At 47.9% G+C, this 21,437-nt stretch overlaps 1 protein-coding gene across 2 annotated transcripts in view; it reads left to right on the top strand.

Moving 5' to 3' along the window:
* Positions 1-21,437, top strand: part of LOC119444660 (monocarboxylate transporter 2) — a 163,567-nt gene that overhangs the window by 22,175 nt on the left and 119,955 nt on the right. The window contains exons 3-5 of one of the 2 annotated variants that reach the window (XR_007465999.1): positions 4,674-4,817; positions 8,659-9,447; positions 14,170-14,436. Coding sequence is in view for 1 of the 2 variants with exons in the window: in XM_049663512.1 (XP_049519469.1) it covers positions 4,674-4,817; positions 8,659-9,447; positions 14,170-14,354 (1,118 nt within the window). In the remaining variant the exon portion in view is untranslated. Of the gene's footprint in view, positions 1-4,673; positions 4,818-8,658; positions 9,448-14,169; positions 14,809-21,437 lie in introns of those variants that run through there. The other variant, XM_049663512.1, reaches the window with a different exon arrangement.

Raw genomic sequence — 21,437 nt, 5'->3', positions numbered from 1 at the left:
GGAGCGTTTATAAATACGGGGGTTATACTCTCTCAGCAGTCATGTGATGGCGTCAGCAAACGCGGTGCACGTTCCGGCATGTGCAAACGGCTGCGTAAGACGCTGTGGCCTCTCCCCCTTACTATAGAGTACTGCACGTTTCTAACGCGTTTACAGGAACCGCTATCCCTTCATTTCACGGACCATAAAACCGTCATAATGAAGGGACAACGCAAGCCATCCATCGTATAAGAACAAATTAAAGTTGATTTTGTATATATACACACAGTGTTTCTCACGTCTTTACATGATGATCGACTGGGCGAATTACACGGAAGATTCACGGTTTACCGATGATTCCCTCCGGAGCTTCGCCCACTCATCATCATTCACCCAGTGGATATGCTGTGATTTTTTTCTCTTATTTTCTGCCGCTTTCCCATTGTCCCGCTTTTCTCCTCGTCTTATCAAAAACGTCTGGAGACGTCAAGCGACAACGCTCACTTTCTTTTCCGTCTCCCTTTACAGCAAGCCCCCACCGACAACGACAGCACGTGACGACACTCTACTAACCTATTAAATCTAACCCGCCGAGGGTGACAAGACTGCCTTTGACGAAGATAGGTCCTCCTATCCAAACGTCAGCCAGCTTTTCTGAGGCACCTTATTCCTATTTATAACCTTTATACAAAGTCTATCTACCTTGTACCGCATCTATGCAACTGCTACATGGCGTACCACCTGTTGCAATATTATGTGACTGCAATGTAATATGTGCACTTATGGACGCTATATGGCGCGCATCTGACATCGCATGACTCCTCGCGTGCTAGGGAGCGTGTATAGGGCATGTTTCTGCACGAGCTACCAAGCGCTGTGTGGCGCAGTGGTAGAGTAGGTGACTCCCCCGCAGTAGGCCTGGGTTCGATCCCGGCGGGAACTGGGTTTTTTTACACCGCGCGTCGAACACGCGCGGTGTCCGTGACTACAGCAGGCGCCTCTGGCGTCGGCTCGGCATGTTTTGACCAGCCAAAACATGCCGCTTGGCCGTGACGTCACCGGGGATATAAAGCTCGGAGCCGCCGCGACGGCGGCACAACTCTCGTTGACTCTGTGGAGAGTACATGTACCCTTGGCATGGGACGACCAAAGAAGATCCGGACACCCCAAGAAGAAGCTGCTCATCTTGAAGCGCGTCGCGCGGCCAAGCGAGAATCTGTGCGTCGGTGGCGATCCAATTCGGAAAACCGTGCCTAGCAGCACTTAGCATTTCCTATAAAACCTTAGTCAAGCCTAGTAAAACCTGGAAGAAAAGCTAGGTCGATCACCAGCTCCGTTGTTTACTCTAGCCTTGCACCACTAGTGCAAGTTACCCACGTTTTTTTTCCTTCTCGTTCCTGGCGACAGCGGCGACTGACATCGGCAACAGCGGCGGCGGCGGACACCATCACAAACCAAAACGGCTATTGGGATGACCCCCTAATAGCTTACGCTCTAATAATAGAGGATATGTTCTATTGTTTACTGGCTATCACAGGTGTCACAGGCAGCACTGGCAGCCATTGCGATGTAGCGAGTAAATGCATTCGTAAACAACTACTTCACGCCACAGTCGGCTGAGAACAGTTGTCTCGATTAGGGATAGTCCAAATAAAATGTGTAGTCTGATGGATGGGTCCAGGCGGTGCAGACGAGTATGCCGGAAACCTGGCGTGTTCCACAAAGATCATTTAACATCATGCGCGAGTATGCGACGCTATGTTGCTGATGTCTCGACAACTGTAGACGGATCTGCAGGAGCTGTGATCTTCCCCCGAAACGCCGTGACCAATCAGTTTAAAACCTCTCAACGGACAACGTCGACTGCTGCGGAGCTTGCTGCGCTTCGCATGATTCGTGAAGATCTACCACGAAGATGGAGCATAATTACCGATTCCATGGCAGTCCTGCAATTTCGGCTATCTTCTCTACGTCGTCGACCGCAAGCCAACTTTTGTCGGAAATAAGGCAGCTATATCACCAACTAGCAGAGAAAGGACATGACATCAGTTTTCAGGGGCTCCCAGGCCACCGCGGCATCATGGGAACGAACATGCCGAGGAAGCTGCTAGGAGGACTCACGAAGATGCCCTGAAGGAACCCATCCAGCTACCAAGAACCGATGCAATGCGAGGTAAGGCACTAAGGCAACGAATCGGTAAGCTCTCTCGAGTAAAAAAAATGACCTAATAAAGAAATGACAAAGCATGAAAGTGTCGAACTCAAGAGATCCGGTAGAATTCGCTAAGCTGTCAAAACCGACAAACAAGAAAGAAGTCAAGGATATTCGAAATTGTAACGACGGAAAGATTGAGGAAGCCGTAAAAATGGCTGCAGCATGTAAGTGAGAATAAAACTTCGCATATGACAAGGCAAGATGTATGCAGTGAAAAACAAGCAGCGTACTGTCATCAGCTATCTTGATGAATAGTAAAAGCAACAGAAGAAATTTGTACTGACCTTTGCACAGTACACAGAGTATCTACGCAGCCTTCATTGGAAATAGTGATGAACGGGATACAGAGGCTAATTCCATTACTAGCGATGAAGTTAGAAGGACCTTGCAAGATCATTATAGTCGGACAAAATGGCAGGACAAGATGGAATAGCAATCGACTTCATCAAAGATGGAGAAGATGCATCACGACTTCAAGTGTACCATAGAGCTGGTAAAATGACAACATTATACTAATCCAGAGCAACGGAGACGTTAAAGAATTGAAGAATTATCGGCTCATGAGCTTGCTTTCAGTATTGTATAAAATATTCGCACAATAACTTTCAATAGAGTCATAGCAACGCTTCAATCATTCAAGAGAACAAGCAGCTTCAGGAAGGGATATTCTACAAGAGATCACATCCATGTCATCAATCAGGTGACTCAAAAATCAGCGGAATACAATCGACTTTTACATATGGCTTTCATAGATTATGAAAAAGCATTTGATTCATTAGGGATACCAGAAATCATGCCGGCATTGCGCAGTCAAGGAGTACAGGAGGGTTACGGGAATACCTTGGGAAAAAACTACAAAGATTCCACGGCTACCTTGATTCTCCACAAGAAAAGTGGAAAATTCCCTATCAAGAAAGGGGTCAGGCAAGGACACACTCTCTCCAATGCTATTCACTCCATGCTTAGAAGAAGCATTCCAAGCTCTTATACTGGGAAGGCTTATGAGTGAGGATCAATGGTGAATATTTCAGCAACCTTCGGTTTGCAGATAACATTATCCTGGTCAGCAACACTGGAGACGAATTACTGCAAATGATTGAGGAGCTTAACCCAGAAAGTGTAAGCGTGGGGTTGAAGGTGAATATGCAGAAGACAAAGATAATGTTCAATAGCCTGGCAAGGGAACAAGAATTCAGGATCGGCAGTCAGCCTCTAGAGTCTGTAAAGAAGTGCATTTATATAGGTCAATTACTCACGCGACACCCTGGTCATGAGAAGGAAACTTACAGAAGAATAAAAATTGGTTGAAGTCCGTACGGCAGGCATTACGAAATCCTGACTGGGAGCTTACCACAGTCGTTGAAAAGTATACAATAATTACGTCCTACTGGTGCTAACGTCAGAACCAAGCTACTAGATTCATCTTGAGTGATTATTCCTACAACTCTAGTATCACAGCGCTGAAATCGCAACTTGATCTACCCGCCCTGGCTCATCGCCGCAGAAATTCTCGACTAAATCTGTATCACAAGTTCTTTCACTGTTTGCCGCCTAAAAACGAGCTCATCGCTCCCGTCCATCGCATGTCACGCAACACCCATCCAAACGCCGTCATCCCTCCACGTGCCCACACCACAACATTTCATCAATCATTCTTTATTCGTACTGCGCGTGACTGGAATCGACTTCCCGGCCATATCGCTACGATCACCGACCATGCAGCATTCAAATCCGCCGTCGAAGAAATCGCACACATCGACGCTAACCCATAGGATTATCGTGTACACTGCTGCGCATCATTAATATTTTATTTATTCCTGCCTTGTATTCGCTAACTGATTTGTATTTATTTGACCTGTATTCACCAATTTTTACTGTAATTATGTTCTATCCCCTGTACCCACCCCTCATGTAATGTCCCTAACGGGACCCTTGAGGTATAATAAAATAAATAAAAAAAACATATGGGGCAGAGACGTGGAGGTTAACACAGCTCGAGAAATGTTTGGCGTAACGTTAAGAGACAGGAAGAGAGTAATGTGGATCAGTGAGGAAATGAGTATAGCCGATATTATAGTTCCTTTTAAGCGAAAAAAAATGGAACGGTGCCGGCCATGTAATGAGTACTGCAGCTAACCGGTGCACAATTAGATTTACATAATGGGTGCCAAGGGAACAGAAAAGCAGTAGAAGACGTGATAAAATTAGGTGGGATGATGTAATTAGGAAATTCGCAGGGGCGAGTTGGGACAAGCTAGCGCAAGGCAGGGGTACTCAGAGATAGCTGGGATAACTTAAGCCCTCTTACAGTGGATATAAAATAGGTCGATGACGACAATGATAATTGTATTTGCTGGAAAACGTATTCAGAAGCTATTAAAGGCGCACAAATTTGTGCGTGCCGATAAAGCAGCGTATACAATGTAAGAGTGAAAAGTGAGAGAAGTATGCATGTATCTCATTTGTTCTTACCTTTCAGGCTTCATTACGGGACCACTGGTGCACAGGTTCAACGCTCGTCTAGTGATTATTGCGGGAACAGCGTTTTCAAGCGCTGGTCTATTGCTGAGCTTTTTTGCCACAACAATTGGATTTATGACATTTACACTGGGCGTAATACACGGTAAGGCTCATTTGTCAGCACCTAAATGTAGTATGCAATAATCTTGTGCACTCAGCAACTCGTGCTGCGATTAGGATGCTTCGTTGCAGTGGTTCAGAGAACATTTCCTTGCTAAATGTTGAGCCGTGGCGGGCGTTTTTGCATATGTGCGGCAAGCAGAGGCATGTGTCCATGTAGAATCCAGTTTCTCATAGTAAATTGGTCTAGTTAAATGCAAAAAAGATCGGGGGCAGCTTTGTGCAAAATAACACCTATCTCAGCCATTCACTGCACTCTACTTTCGCTTTGCCATAAATTTTTTTTTGCTCAAAAGTGCACAGAGTACAACGTGATGAGGAAGGCAAGATAAACGCTGCAGATTAAACAGCTTGATCAACGCCACTTCCCTCATCACTCGGCAGCAATAAAGAAAGCAGCCCACTCAAACACGTATAGGTAAAGAGATGCTTAACGAACGACAAGGGTAATAGGCGTATAGAAAACAAACAATAAAAAAACTATAAACACCTATACGCCAATGGCATTATACATAAGAAATAAGTCATTTTACTATACCATGGTGATGGCAGTAACATGGAGACAGTAGTTCAGTTATTTGTATTTATTCAGTATGGTGTTGCAAAAACATTCTACGCGTTTGTTGCCGTAGGTAGTACGTGTCCTTCGGACAATATCAGTATTCAATCTGTCATGTGAAACTAATGGGTAAATACTTTCGTAAATTTGTGGAGCTTTTTCATTCAGAACCTCGTGGATGAAGTTCCGCTTTAAACGTAGATAAAAGTTGGTTATCTTAAAAGCTCAGGAACACACTGGTGGTGTCAGCATTGTAACCTAAACCAGCTACAGTTCGAAAGGCGTTTTAAAGCGAAACTTTCTGTGCTTCTTCCTTCGACGTTTCTGTTGTACTGCTGCTGTCTTGCCGAATATTTCACGCAGGACGGCACGCCTACTTGTGATCGTTTCAGCGTTGTCATGTTGCCGTGCTCGTTCCATCTAGTGATTCCAGTGTTGTCAACCCACGGTCGTCATGACTTTGTCGTGATGCCGTCATTGCCATTGCATCACCGTCATACCATCTAAGTGGTCCTACTGACGTCGCGCAGTCGTCATCCCGTCGTCGTCATTTCATTGCCAGCATGCCGTTGTAATCATTCCTTTGTTGCGATGTTGTCATCCTTCCGCTGTCTTGACTCTGTCACCGTCACTGAGTTGTCATATCGTGGCCATTCGCCGCCACCTTCGAGCCTTCTTCGTCATACCGTGATCTTTATTCCGTTGTCATCAGTACGTCGTCGTCATTTTGTCGCCGTCATGCCGTCGTGGTACTTCCATCGTCTTCATTTTCTCGCAATAATCCCACTGTTGTCATCCCATTGTCGTCATGCAATCGTCGACACGACCTCGCCGTCGTACAGTTGTCATTCCAGCAAAGTCATATCGTTGTTGTCATGATGACGTCATCAAACCACTGTAATCGTTTTATAATCTTCATCTCATTCTCTTCATGCCGTCATCGTTATTCCAGCTCCGTCATTCCATGGTCACACCGTAGTTGGCACTCCGTAGTTATCTTCATAGAATCAACATAATTACAGCATCGGCACGACAACGCCACCACGCCGTTGTCGGCTAGCCGGCATCGTCATGCCATCGTCACCACTCCCGCGTCGTCATCCCATGATCACCATGGTCGTTCCATTGTCGTCATGCCTTCGTCGTCTTTCCATCGTCGTCATAGGGTCGTCTTCATGCTGTCGTGGTTCAATCACTGTCATTCCTCCGCCGTCATGCATGAAATGTGCATGATCGAGCGCCACAAGTTTATGTTGAACGAGGCGGTTGCCAGTGAAAACATGTCTAAATAGGACGTGTGGTCTCTACTTGAGAATGGTCGCTAAGCAGGAAGAGCGTTCTTCAAAAACTGCAATGAAAGCTTCGCTTAAAACAATTTAAACAGCAAGTGGGGTCAGAATATTTTTTTTCAGTGAATAGCTTTCTTTGGCTCTTTCGGTCGTTTTCCTCGTAGGCAGGTGTTGCGACGGTTGGTCAGATTGGGGCGAGGGAAGGCGAGGAAACGCGCTTACGGGGAATGCGCGTGCTCAGGGGCAACCGATTTGCGAAGAGGGGCGAAGGGGGGGGGAGGGGGGGATAAGGCCGGGATCGTCAAACACCACCTAAACTAGTCTAGGTGGTGTTGGATCGCCGCGCGGGAGCCCTCCTGCAGCTAAGTGGCGAGGAGGGACATGAAGACGGGGGCAGGGGGGATGCCCTATCGCTTCGTTATCTCACTCGCTCGTTCGCCATGAGAAGGCAAGGAATAGAGCGCGGGCTCTCGGGAAAGCGCGTTGCGGGGATGGAGGAACTCACTGGCTCGTTCGTCGCCCGTCCCGCTGGCCACCCGGTTAATCTGTTCTAGTTTACTGTAGCCCGGTGGTGGTGACCAGCCCATCGTGGACGATGCGGCGAACAAGACTCTCGGATGCACGCGAGCGTTCCGTCGGACGCTGACAGCATTGACGAGGATGCACCAAGGATAGCAAGCGAACGCGTCCGCTCTCCGCGGCTGCCACGGAGAAACTCCGGGGAGGCTACGGAAGGTGCCCAGGGAAAGTGCGTGTACTCTCGGTCAACCGAGTAGCGGGGATGGGCGGCAAGGAGGGGTTGATTTGTACTTCGATCGCTCGTCCATTTGTTCGCTCAGGCTATTCGCTTACAATGACAGTCATCGTCTTTAGTTCCCGCATAATTGTTCATGCAAAGAAATAATTTAAGGTAATAAGTGCATTTATTAATAAATGCAATTTATTAAGAGCAAATTAAAGTAACTTAGGTGGGGATCAAAGAGAGAGCCATATATGAGTAGCTTTTGTCTCATACGAATATGCTGCTGATATATTTTTTAGAACGCCTAGTATAGGCTTACAATATTTCTTTCGTAACATTTCTGTGAGATTCTTACGGAATATGGGCTCGTGAAATAAAATCGTAAATGTTTTAGGCACAGGAGACATATGTATTACTACATTATGTAACTTCAGGTTTCTATAGTGTGTACATAAATGAGATTTTTATTGAAATACAACGGTTTTTGTTGCTTAGCAGTTGACGGCAACATAATTTAGAAGAAACCAAGCATATAGTTTTCTGAGTATTAAGAGTCCGATATCTATAAAATTTTGAACATCAATACCAGTTCGAAACAAACTTGTGTAATCTGTATAAATAGCGCGTAACGTACAAATTCACCAAACCTAACAATATCATTTACATAAACCTTGCTAAGCAGTTCCTTCATGCTTTACACCCCTGGTAAGCTTCTTCATCTCGAAAAGACAGCTTCAGTGTTGAGTCCATGTCCTAAGGAAAAGTTTTAAACATGCAGGACACAAAACATATTATTACGTACGCGTGAAACATTGTCCACATGCACGTATGTACGTTTTTCTCGTTTTCTTTACAGCAGGAAAGCTAGATGATTGCCTATAGTTCAACAGCGATTTCTTGATGGAAAGGGCGGCATAATAGTGTGTCCCACTGTTAAGCCAACCTTCGGTTATAGTAATCAGGACCCAGTAATGGCCAACTTCACCTTATAGCTTGCTGGTGCTACATTTACGTGACCGTAAATAATTTCCAACACCATAGTGATGACGGCATCATGTATGGGAACGTGTGATTCCCAAGCTGTCATGCATGGGATAGTTTTTTTTTTGTTCTGATGAACAGTAAACACTAACAGTAACATGATTCGAACTGCAATTCTTAGTGGGATGTCGGTTTTTCAATAGGTATTGGGTAAATCGATAAATTTTCTTTGTCCAAAATTATTTCGTTGCAGCCATAGGTACGGGCATGGTGTTCATAGTGGCCCCTACCGTCATCAGCGAGCACTTCATCAAGAACGAGGGCCTGGCGATGGGCCTCAACTTCGCCGGTGGAACCGTGGGCCTCTTCGTGTTCCCCAAACTACTTGAGTACCTCACTGCCGCCTATGGCCTACGTGGCGCTCTTCTCATCTTCGGTGCCGTCACCATGAACGGGCTCGCATTTAGCCAGTTCACTCGTGCCCCAAGTAAGCGGAAAGCTGCTCCCGATGAGAATGAAATCGCCGCCCAGCTTCCTCCGAAAGCCACCAGTGATGAAGGGGCGAACAAGCGACGCCATGCATGCACAGTGCTCAAAAGCCCCGTGTTTTACCTTATAATGTACAGCTTCAACACTTACTGCGTTTGTTATGAGTTCTACATGTCGCTTTTCGTCGACTTCGCCTCTGATCGAGGAGTAGCGGTTTCGACTGCAGTCACCGTGATGGCGGCGGGAGCCATTTCTGAGGTTCTTGGGAGATTGACGCTGCCGAGCGCCGTCGACCGCGGTCTAATGACAAACAAGACGGCCCTCACGATCACATTGGGTGCGGAGGCGGTGACGTTCCTTCTGTTGCCTTTCTTACGCATCCACGGACTCATCTTCGCCGTGGCCGTTGGCATCGCCTTCAGCATCGGCACGGCAATGGTTCTTTTTCCGGTGATCCTGGCGTCTTACTTCGGACGTGAGAACTTGTCAGTATCCTTCGGCATCGTCGTGGCATCGGCCGGGCTGCTATCATTTGTGAAGCCATCCTTGATAGGTACGGTTTATGTGTGTAGTTTTGCTAAGAAGTTTCACAATCGAACCATCACATTCTCCGTACTGAATTTAGGAATTAGGGAGCGATAACCTGTGCCTCATCGCCTTATTTCGGAGTTCTGTTTTATCAGATCATACGCGTATGCCATACACTGTGCGAATTGCTTTAAGCGTAGTTTTCCTTGATGTTTGCGAGCTGTTCTTGTTTAGCGACAGTTTGGAAATATACCTCGACCATTGTGGACCTGCTTTTACTGCGTAATGGCTTGTTCAACGTAGGTTTGCGGCACTCGAAAACCGCTCGCACTAGTGACACAAACAAGAGACTATCGCACACGTTACAAACGGAACTGCACACTCTGAGAAAAAATTTAGGGGAAACGGGAGTAACTGTACAGTTATTCTTAAAGAAGCCGCTTTCATCCCTCATGGAACTAATTGCAGCAGTGTGCGTACCGTGTGCAAATGTCAGAGAGTAAGCGTTTAGTCCCTGGTCCGAAAGAGAGCAAAGGGAGGACGAACGGCAACAGTCCCAACGGCTCCATGCATTCCGCTGTTTTCGTCAATGTCGTAGAGTGATGCGGAATAAAGGTTTTCCCTGTAAATCGTGAATAGTTCGAAGTTCATGCACTGTCTATTGAACTACAAGCAAAGCAGCACTTTGCCTCGTCGTGAGAGAACTGCAAGAAATTTAAAAGGTGGAATGTGAAGAGCCATGCACTTCGTATGCTGCACACCATAAGTGAACGATACAAATTAAAAGCGCAAGTCATTCATGAACTGCCAGATTTTCTTGGCCAATAGTGCCTACGTTCCTTCCGTTCAAAGGAGATTACAAACTTAACTGAAGCGATGTGTAGCTCAAACTGGGCACGCTAAGCGACAGAGTAGTTGGCCTTCGCTGTCGTCGTGCGTGCCCCGTTGGTGCCCGCTACACGCACATCACGTAATATCTCAGTTTAAGCCATCTTAAGAATAATAGGGCAGCTTTCTTTTATTGGGATAGCAATTATATAGACACTCTAGGCGAATTTCTGCTGTCGTCGTCGACGTGAGGTTCCGTATAAAGTCAAAGAGCGATAACACTGTCGCTGCGCACGCTTCGCTGTATGTGCGAGTAAAATAGTGCGAGGGGAGCCGAGTAGTAGTAAGTGGTTCGTGCAGAAAGGGAAAGGTTGACGCTATCTTCTGCAGCCCTTGAAGGAGCACGGCTCAGCGCCGACGAGCGTGGCTCAATCTCGTCCGAGCAAAAGAGAAAGAAGCGGGCTGGATGTGCGCCGCCTTTCACCACGCGCGAGGCACCCAATGTTGCGAGGCATCGGGGGGGGGGGGGGGGGAGGGGGGGCATTTTACCCCGGCTGCAACTGCGTATATGGCGGATCCGCGAGTTCGCGCGGCCGTATCTTGAGAGCGATCTGCGTTGCGGGCAATGATTTAGGTGCGCCGGCGGCTCGTAACGTTGTGCGTGCTGTGTTCTCGGCGCTCAGTTTGCGTTGAACCGATAGACAACAGCACGAAGGTCATTTCGCTCGCTGCTGCCGCCGCGTTTGCTCACGCCAGCGTTTTGGCAGCGAGTGTTCGTGGTCATTAAGTGTGATGGGCTCATGTTTGCTGTGCGCGCTGTCACTATGCTTGTTAAGTTAGGAAGGAATAGAATGTTTCCCAGTCGATATGACCGATAAAAGTACTGTCCTTACTTTGTAGGGTTCTCTGATAATTTTCTAGCGCAATCGACGCTTCGCCTATCGGGCGAGACTGCGACTTTTTTTGCCGTCGCTTATGGTTGCAAGTACTCGCAACGTTAGACTGTCCTTGCATAGCATACACAAAATGCTGGATCACTTATGCATTGCCGCACCTGCGTTCAGATGCTTAACCTTTTCTCAGTGTCCTGTTTCGTCAAACGAGCTACCATGGTGAAGTGGCTAGAGTAGCTGTGTGGTACTCTAGCCACTTACTGGTACTCTAGACAGTACTCGAACTTGCGTTTGGACACAAATTCGAATCCTACTTTTGGATTTTTAGATTTCGTTAATTGCAATTTTGAGGAGCATCGGAAAGGTTTACCATTTCTCCCTTGAGGAGCATCCGAAAAGAGCAACTGTTAATCCTCGAAGGTGTAACCGCATTGGGAGTAACAGTTCATCCACTCGCTCTTACCACCTAAAGGTAGAAAATGGTTGTTGCAGATGAGTTCCTCGCCTAAAGGAGTAACCTCAATAGCCCATTACCTACTTTTCTTCTTAGACTGTACTCGTCCTCTGCAACGTTTTTGCCAAAGTCTTTGTTTGGATTCGAAACGACACGGTCCTGTTCCGCGGCTGTCCCATCACTGAATTTCGCGCTGCCCGGATTCATGTTAAGTAGACCATCGAGTTATTGTGCTGGGGGACGCTCGTTTGAAGTCAACTGTCGAACAGGTAATTATCATTTAGAGTGACAGCTGGTGTGATACCACGGCTGCGCCTGCTCGCAATGACAGCAACGGCACTAAAAAAGTGGAGCGAAGAGGCATGTGAAGTTCTCTGGCATCGCGCTCTGCCTCTTCCAGGCCCTTCCGTGGGCACATGCCTTGCTCAGCGTTGTACTGTGATATTGATACATGCATATTGCGTTTTACTTGTGGACGGTGCGCGCCGGTGCCCTGACGAACAAGACGAATTGATTCTGGCAGTTCAGCCAGTTCAGCTGTCGGCTGAACTGGCCAGCGCTGCAGTTATTATTTGTAAATATGCTTTGTAAATAGTTTCCAGTTCCTAATCATTCGTTCGCGTAACATTTTGATGGAGAGTGCCGTTACCCGTCTTCGCTACGGAGCTCCGCAGCAGCCGCACCGTCCTGCTTTCCACCATGGCTCCCCGTGACGACACCTCGTATGCTTCTACTCCTGCGACCCCGACAACAATGTACGTCACGGTTACTGTACGTCGCGGTACGTTACGCGAACGAAGGATTCGGAAGTGCAGACTGTTTACAAAGTACATTTACAAAGGATAGCTGCAGCGCTGGCTAGTTCATCTGACAGCTCGAGAGCCAGAAGCAGTTCTTCTTCGTCGGGGCACCCGGGCGCATCGTCCACACGAAACACGCAATATGCATGTATCATTATTACGCGCCAGTGATGCTAGAATTTACACAAAGGCCTTTATTATTTGGTGTGCAATACCAGTGTGCGACCAGTGAAAGACTGGCCTACGTAAAGGGTAGGGGGGATGAGCCAAGTAGTGCTTCGCTTTGAAAAAACTCACTGGGCCACAGAAACGAAAGCCTTAATCCTGCAATGTGCCTACTTGATAAACTGAAAGCTTGGGCGAAATGGTGATACAAATTCGACATGACTTCACAGCGGAAAAGACGAGGAAAGAAGGAAAAGACACGACACAGGTGCTGATATCAACTAAACTTTACGTACGAAACCGCAGAAATATATAGTTTATGCACGAAGAAAAATTGACATTTGTGCATGGCGTCACGCTTCTCGTGATCCCCTAACGCAACACAGCCAGATGATCGATTGCGTTTTCAGTCAGGGCAATAGACGGCATGCTGATGCAAAGGTCACCCAGCCGCTGTATCCTGTCAGCCTCTATATTCTCACGGGTAAACTGTTCTCACCGAGAACAGCTTACCTACCGGTAAGCATACCGGTAAGCTGTTCTCACCGAGAACAGCTTACCGGTAAATCGTATATAAAGCTTAACTGATGTCCGCGCCTGTGTTATCAGCGCCCTCCTCTTTCGCGCCGTGCCGTCATGTGGATAGTACTCACTTGCACGAATACGTGGCTTTAGCTAGACATTATTAATGAGTCAAAGCGATAACGCCCCAAATTTGAAGCGGTCCCTAAGACATTGGCTTGTGCGACCGTCTGGGTCTTTTCTGTCAGTGCCGCAAAACAGGCTCGCGGTCATAAATATTTGAACAAGAGAGCGACAAAACTGGAATACTAACCATGTCCCGATAGAGTGTTAGGCACACTAAAACGGTGTTAAAATATCTTGAATTCGTGAATAAAGTGTCAACAGTATACGTCTTCATTGAATACGCATACTGTTACACCGACAAACTGTATGCGCCGCACTTTCCCATCGTACACAGAGAAAGATGTCTTAGTGTGCTTTGACACCTTGGACACTTCTGTAGAGTACATCTTAATGGAGCGTTCACAATTTCACTTGCGCCGTGAGGCCCTTCATGGCCACCTAGAAAGATTAGTGGACGCCCCTGAACTGAAAGAAAGTGTTTATACCCTGGTCATCGCCCGCTCGACTTGTGAAATGCCTCTTTAATTTCTTTGCGTACAGTCACCTACTCTATCCAAATTGTGTTATGTATTTTCTATCAAACCTTTTATTTCAATCTAATGCCGTATCGAGCTTCTCATCCCATGGATATTTCATACCCTTTGGTATTAACTAGGCTATAATAACCTGATTGGAGGCTACGCTTGCTTGTCACAGTGATGTGCTCGTTATTGCACGTATCATAATTTGCCGACATCCTTTATTTGTTCTTACTGCACGATTGTATTGTTCGCGTGAGATTTATCAATCACTTAACAACGTTTTTTATTATTTCCTTTATTGCATCTAGTTGTCTTTTTTAAAGATGTGTGTTTTGACTTGTACTTTAGGACAGAAGGCTCTTCAAGAACCGAACATCTGATTTTATTGTGCTTAAGAACACAAAAATAAATAACACGTTGATATATTTTATTTTGCAGGGCACTTCAGGGACAAAGTAGGCGCCTACGACTGGCTCTTTGTGATCTGTGGAGCTGTGAACGCTGTTGCAGCCGCTGCTTGGATTGCTGTTCTCGCAAGGGAAAAGTGTATAAGAAAGAAGGACTTGGTCCGCGATGAAATGGCACCTGTAAATACTAGTATCACTGGAAAGTTTAGCAACTGACATAAACTCTGATGCCTGATAAGATAGAAGAAAGCGTCATTGTCTTTACAACGAAGTCACAATTTCGCATTTAAACGTTGAAGTTCTGCGTAGTGTCAAATAGAACTGGGAAACATGTAACGGTAAATAATTCGGCATCGATACCGTTTCTTATGTTTAGGATATTCAGGAAGATTTGCGCTGGTGATGATCTGCGAATGGCCTGGTGTCTCATTGTTACAGCCATATCTGGGGAAGAAGTACGCATCGGGTGGCATCAGAAGCTTGCATATTATTGCTTTCAGTCAAGAAAAACTATTCTGTTTGCCAGCAGTTCAACTTCAGGAAAAATTGAATTGATTCAACCAATCGAGACATGCGGGGACGAATGACGCATCTAGCAGTGCCATGTTAGCTGCTCACTCGGAGGTTCGTCAAACCCTCGCCGATCACAGTAGGCCGCGAGCACCGGGCCTTCAAGCATCCGTCTTTAGCGGTGACAACCGTGAGTTGCAGGGGTTTTGGGACCACTACGAGGCAATCATTCACACGCACCCGATCTCACCAACACTGAAAAGTTTAAGTACTTGAAGGCTTACTTTGCCGCCGCTGCGAAGCGGGCAAACTAAGTCTTAGCATTAGCACTGGCAGCACGCTCTTCATCGCCAGGTGCCACTTCAACACCTGGACAGACTACGTGTCCCCTCTGCGGCATCCCAGGACGTGTGACGCGTGATTGCCGGGCCATAATATAAGCGGAAGAAAAGCGCCAATGGCTTTCCAGCAAGAATTGCTCCTTTAAGTGCAGGAAGCAGGGGCACATTGATTGGCGTTGCCTAACAGCAGCGTGGCTTAAGTGTGACCGATGCTCAATACGTCACATTTCTGCACTGTGCGATATTTGGGGACGACTAGGAACCCACAGTCTACAATCAACTACTGCTGTCGGAGCTGAAAACCGAGAGGCGGCCTGACAACGAAATATGCGGCGCCGCTTTACAGGGGCGCCGCATATTGGCGCCGCTGTAAAGTCCGCGGTCGGCGCGGGTTTGATTCCATGAAGCCCCGGAGAAACTAAAAAGACATTTTTTTGCGATACCAATTAAATGAACACTCCAAGCGGATTTCTGCCATCATCGTCGCAGTCACCGTGAGGTTGCGTATAAAGTCCAAGGGCGATAAAATCGTGAACACGCGCCGTAGGCTGTATGTGCGAGCGACGCACATAGAGCGCGCGACGGACGCGCGCTTTCACGGAGAGCAAACGCTCGGCGGACAGCGAACGCGACGTCTCCGTCGCGCGACAGACCGTGGTGGGATGGAAGCGAGGGAGGTGGGGGGGGCGCCGTGGGCTCCGGAGCCAACTGCGCATTTAGCGACCCGGCGCAAAGAGATCTGGCGATTCATTATCGCACGCGAAAGGAGTAAAGTGGGACTGCAGCGCGGGAGGGAGGGGAGGGGCGGCTTTTACTCTGCCAACAACTGCGCACTTGTACTATGCGCTGCTGCGAGCAGTCGCGCGCACCGCCTCTTGAAAGCGATCTGCACACACTTCCTACCTTTGTATGCGTTGTGATTTTGCCGCTCAGTTTCCGTTGAAGCGATAGACCGCACGAACCTTCGCTCGCTGCTGCAGCGCACTTGCTCACGCCAGCGTTATGACAGCGGTTGTCTGCGGTCATCGAGTGCGATTCATTCATGTTTGCTTGTGCGCGCTCAGACCATGCTTGTTAATTCAGTTATAAGCGAATGTTTCCAAGTTTATACAGCCGATAAAACTACTATCCTTACTACGTACAGCTCTCTACTAATTTGCTGTCGCAATTGATGCTTCGCCTTTCGGGCGAAACTGCGACTTCTTTATAATAATACCGCGGCACACTTCCAGTGGCAATTACCTAGTTACGAAAGTTGGCGCCAAGGATGTTCATTGAACAGCAGCACACACCTACTGGCATATTCTCAATGCCCGCAGTTGGTATAAAAGGGGTTCATTGAAGAGCAGCACCGACCGAGTGGCATATACACAGCCCCTCATGCCAGCGTCCAAGAGGTCCGTTGAAATGTGACACATATGTACACAGTGTCACATACCCCGTGACCAAACTTGACTGCGGTGGCTTTTGAACACTGTTCCATTAGCATAGCAGCCCAATGCGCTATACCCATATGACCATGGACCACCCAGTGACCCAAGTAACTAGGAAAACTGTTAAGGCCCGTTCCCACTATGGCAACACAACACAGATATCGGTCTACGAAAGTCCAACAGCCTACAAAACGTTAGTGCGACCAATTCCGGAGTACGGTAGTATAGTTTGGAACTCTCATCAGGTATACCTTGCAGATAGGTTGCAAAGCATCTAAACTAAGCCACTACGTTTCATTCATTCCAAGTATTTTCGCCACGATAGCGTGAGTGCTCTTCGGAATGTAGCAGGAATAAAAGTTCTTCCGTGTGGACGACGCGTGGCTGCAATGAAGTTCCTTTTCATGGTTTGCAGGCTTGTGTTAACACAGATAAACCCGAGCACTTGAAACCGCTCCATGGTCATTCCAGCGGAAGCTGGCATGATAAGCCACTCACACGCCGTGACACAATCAAATTCTCCTTTTTTCCCTAGATTTATAGCGATATGGAACGCGTTGCCGCGGGAAGACAACTTTGTGGCGGACAAATCTGCAGACAACTTTGTGGCGTAACCGGACTCTTACATCCTCCTATAGTAAGAATAGCGATATGTACTATTTTATTTGTATGTTTAGTAAGGGTAGTAGTAACCACCTGTACCTTGGCACAAATTGGCGTGTATTCATCTGTTCACGAGGCTTGATGATTTGTACTTTGTTGCGGTATGCAAACATGTGTGCCACATGTGCTTCTGTGTGACTTCATAAGCCATTTCCTGTAACAGCCTGGGAAAGGTTGACAATATTTGTTAAATAAAAATAAATGAATAAATCTTTGCTTGTTTCCATGTTCCATAGATGGTTCTACAAATTTTCCACAGTGGGTAACAGTTTACTCACTCGTTACAAAGGCAATGGCCACAAATCTACATCATCATCAGCAGCAGCATTTGTTAATATTTGCCGCCACTCGTCTGTGAAGACCGTCACATGGCCTTTACGCGTTTCGGAACGTTCGCACGCACCGGCGCACTATGCATTTCAGAGGCCATGCGCACGCTTCGCTAGATGGCGCCGAGTGTTCTTAGAGGCTTAAGCTTAGAGGGTTCTGTCTTTGTATATGCTCCATGAGGGAGCTGAGTTGCGCTGCCTTTTCTTTACGGCACTCGCGCCGATACTTTCCGAGCGCCATCACCTGGTCTAAAATGATGTCAAATGTTCCGCCGCGCAGCAGAGAAGGCAACTTTACGGACGCGACGCCGTCTTTTCATTCCTTTCAATGCCATCAACATTGAAACCACCGCTTCCATTACACGCATGACATTACATGAATGACATGCACGCATATCGTTTCATCACATTATCACATACGTGACTTGACATGAATGATATGCATGCATGACATGAAAGACATAACATACATGACATGCCATTCATTTCATCTCATGAATGACATGCACGCATGACATGGCAAGTCATGTCATGGCATGAACAGCATGCATTCATCACATCACATGCATGACATAAATTACGTGTCATGGCATGAAAATGAATTACATGTGCACATAACATGAGATGCACCTAAAACTTAGTACAGGCTCAGTGAACGTTTTATGTTACATATAGTCTTAACATTTACCCGTTTGGGAGCGTGTGTTTTTTTCTCGAAAAATGCACCAGACGATGTAAGTGTGGTACCCTCGGCTGTTACAAGCGAGATAGAAATCTGTTTTCGCTCACACCATCAACCTAAACGGCACGTGCGTTACTTCCGGTCCCCTGCAGCAGCAATCGCCTTGCGGTAGGCCCGCGGGAATATTGTTGGTGCACACGATGGAGGTGCAGGTATCGGCGACGTCTCATCCCTAACAAAAGGCACGCTACAAATTTTGGAACATGTTGTCGGCTTTTATTCAGTCCCGTGAGGACTGTAATGCAATTAAGAAAGTTGTAAGCATGTTCTAGAGGCACGTGTATGCAGGAGCTACGATGTCAACAAACACTCCGCGCAGCGCAGTCTGCTTATCAACCACTCTCACTGGTCACAAAGGCACGGTTCTACGTCGACATAAGAAAAGAAATTATTCCCGGTAGACCGTTAAAGAAATTGTTGGACCATCCAGCAGCGTGCGATACACTTTCAAGCTGCGACTTAAGCGTCCTCACTGCTTCCCTATGCGTTGAATGCGCGACGCCCCGCGCTGGCGGCGCCCCCATCAATTGCAAGTTTCAACGCTGTTCTTGGGTTGGCTCCTGCCCACCCGATGAGTTCCTTTGCAGCATAGCTGTAGAACATAATGGCGGAATTATCCGCAACTCTGCTCCCTTTAGGAGCACCTGCAGGGGAACTATTATAGGGAAGCGCAAAAAAGTAGTCGAGCTGCAGTATAAGCCTCATACATAACTCACTTCGACGGTGGCGATACGTTGTGTCGCTATATCGATTTAATGCTATACGCATTACCATAGACAGTCATCGTGAGATGGGTCCTGCCGAATTTATTGCGGTAAACTTGTTAGGATACTTCCAGCACTTTCTAGGGCTATCTATGTTTGGTTGTAGGTATCTACTTATCTATGCATGATTCTGTCTGTTTTCCCGCCTACCTGGATAACTGGGTAGTCCTTGGTCCAATGTGTAGCGCATCGGGCTGCTGTGATGAGGCAACAGGGTTAGAAATAACCATCATACCAACTTGGGCCACTGATTTTGTGGCGATGGGGCCACTCTTCATCGAAATTCTTTCACGCCGACATGCGTCACTGTGGATGGGGGCTGGGTAGGTGCCGCTGTTGGAAGAAACTCTTTCACGCCGACTTCAAACCCTGGCTTGTGCCCCTTGCTGTGTGCCGGTCGTCAACGAACCTCTTTGATATTGTTACGCGAAGGACGAGTCAGTAAGACGAGCAACTATTTACAGGTTATATTTACAACAGCGGTTGCAGCGTTGACCGGTTAGATTCACAGCGTGAGCTCAGCTCGTTCTTCGTCTTCTTTTCACGAGTCATGGCGCCCGCGCACCTCGTTCAAACAACCAAATACCACACACGTGTAGCATAATCGCCCGGCGGCAGAAGCGACGTCCCGGAGCGTCTAAATGTCATCAGTGGGAGGGTGATACTGCTTCCGTCGTGTAACGTGCACAATATCACTGCACTGGGAAGCAGATGGGGCGTCAGGGGCGATCTCGTGGGTGACGGGAGTCACGGCCCGAAGCACTGGGTAGGGGCCTATGTGACGAGAAAGCAGTTTTTCTGACAGGCCGACCTGACGTGACGGAGACCATAGAAGCAGCAAAGAACCAGGCGGGAAGTGCACGTCTCGGTGTCGCCGGTCGTACAAACGCTTTTGACTCTCTTGGGAGTTTAGAAGGCGGTCACGGGCAATTTTCCTTGCGTGGGCAGCGCGGGCGATGACATCAAGTGCATATTCACTGGTGGGTGCCGCGTGAACAGGGAGGGTTGTGTCGAGGGGCAGTGCTGGTTCTCGGCCGAACAGAAGGAAAAATGGGGAATAACCGGCGGTGTCGTGGCGCGAGGAATTATACCCAAACGTGACAAACGGTAGAGCGAGGTCCCAGTCAGTGTGGTCTGAAGAGACAGTACTTCGCGAGCATATCTGTGAGAGTACCATTAAGACGCTCCATGAGGCCATTTGTTTGCGGATGGAATGACGTGGATAGCTTGTGTCTCGTGGCACAGGACTGCAGGATGTCCGCGATAACTTTTGACACGAATGTCCAGCCACGGTCTGTTAGAAGCTGTCGCGGAGCTCCATGTAAGAAAATCACGTCGCGTAGAATCGGCAACATCTATGGCGCAGCTTGTAGGGAGCGCTCGGGTGATGGCGTAGCGCGTGGCGTAATCTGTGGCCACAGCGATCCACCTGTTCCCCGTGGTATAAAGAGGAAAAGGACCAGGTAAATCTAAACCAACCCGAAAGAATGGCTCCGCGGGAATGTCGATTGGTTGAAGGCACCCAGCAGGGAGCGTCGATGGTGTCTTGCGTCGCTGCCGTTTCTTACACGCAGCTACGTATCTTCAAACGGAGCGAGGAAGCCCTGGCCAAAAGATGCGTCGGCGGATCCCGGTCGTAGGTACGTGACACACCGAGGTGACCGGCAGTACAGAGGTCCTGAAGTTTGTGGAGAACAGCCGAGCGAAGGTGTTTAGGGATCACGAGGAGTAATGCTGGGCCGCCGGGGTGAACGTTGTGGCGGTAGAGTACGCGATCTTGAAGTGTGAATAAGCGAAGGGAACTGTCGCAAGTGGCGATTCCAGGCGGTCAATGATGATACGCAAGGACGGGTCACGGCGATGCTCGTCGGCGACATGGACCACTGGAAAAACAGAGAGAACGCAGGCGTCGGTGTCAGGCTCAGAGGTAGAGGTCGGGTCTTCGACTGGGTAGCGAGAGAGGCAATCTGCGTCCAGGTGTTGGCGACGCGGCTTGTACGTCACTGTGTAGGGATATTCTTGTAGTCGGAGGGCCCAACGACCGAGCCGGCCAGTAGGATCCTTGAGCGACGAAAGCCAACACAGCGCATGATGGTCTGTGATTACTGAGAAGGGCTTGCCATATAAATATGGGCGGAACTTTGAAACAGCCCAGATGAGAGCAAGACATTCGCGCTCGGTAATCGAATCGTTGTGCTTTGAAGTTGTCAGAAGCCGGCTAGCGTAGGCTATAACGCAGTCGTGTCCGTGTTGGCGTTGCGCTAAGACGGCGCCTATCCCATAACCACTGGCATCGGTTCGGACCTCTGTAGGTGCGGATGGGTCAAAGTGGGCCAAGATCGGTGGATTGGTCAGAATTGTGATAAGGCGTGAAAATGAGGCAGCCTGAGGGGAACCCAACGTAAAAGGCACGTCTTTCTTCAGACTTTTAGTCAGTGGTCGAGCGATTTCTGCGAAATCTTTCACGAACCGTCTGAAATAAGAAGAGAGCCCCACAAAGGCTCCGGACGTCTTTGA

Source organism: Dermacentor silvarum, chromosome 3 (assembly GCF_013339745.2).
Source record: "Dermacentor silvarum isolate Dsil-2018 chromosome 3, BIME_Dsil_1.4, whole genome shotgun sequence".
NCBI classification, from domain to species: Eukaryota; Metazoa; Arthropoda; class Arachnida; order Ixodida; family Ixodidae; genus Dermacentor; species Dermacentor silvarum.
The sequence above is the reverse complement of the archived record's forward strand: the minus strand, read 5'-3'. Positions and strand labels throughout refer to the sequence as shown.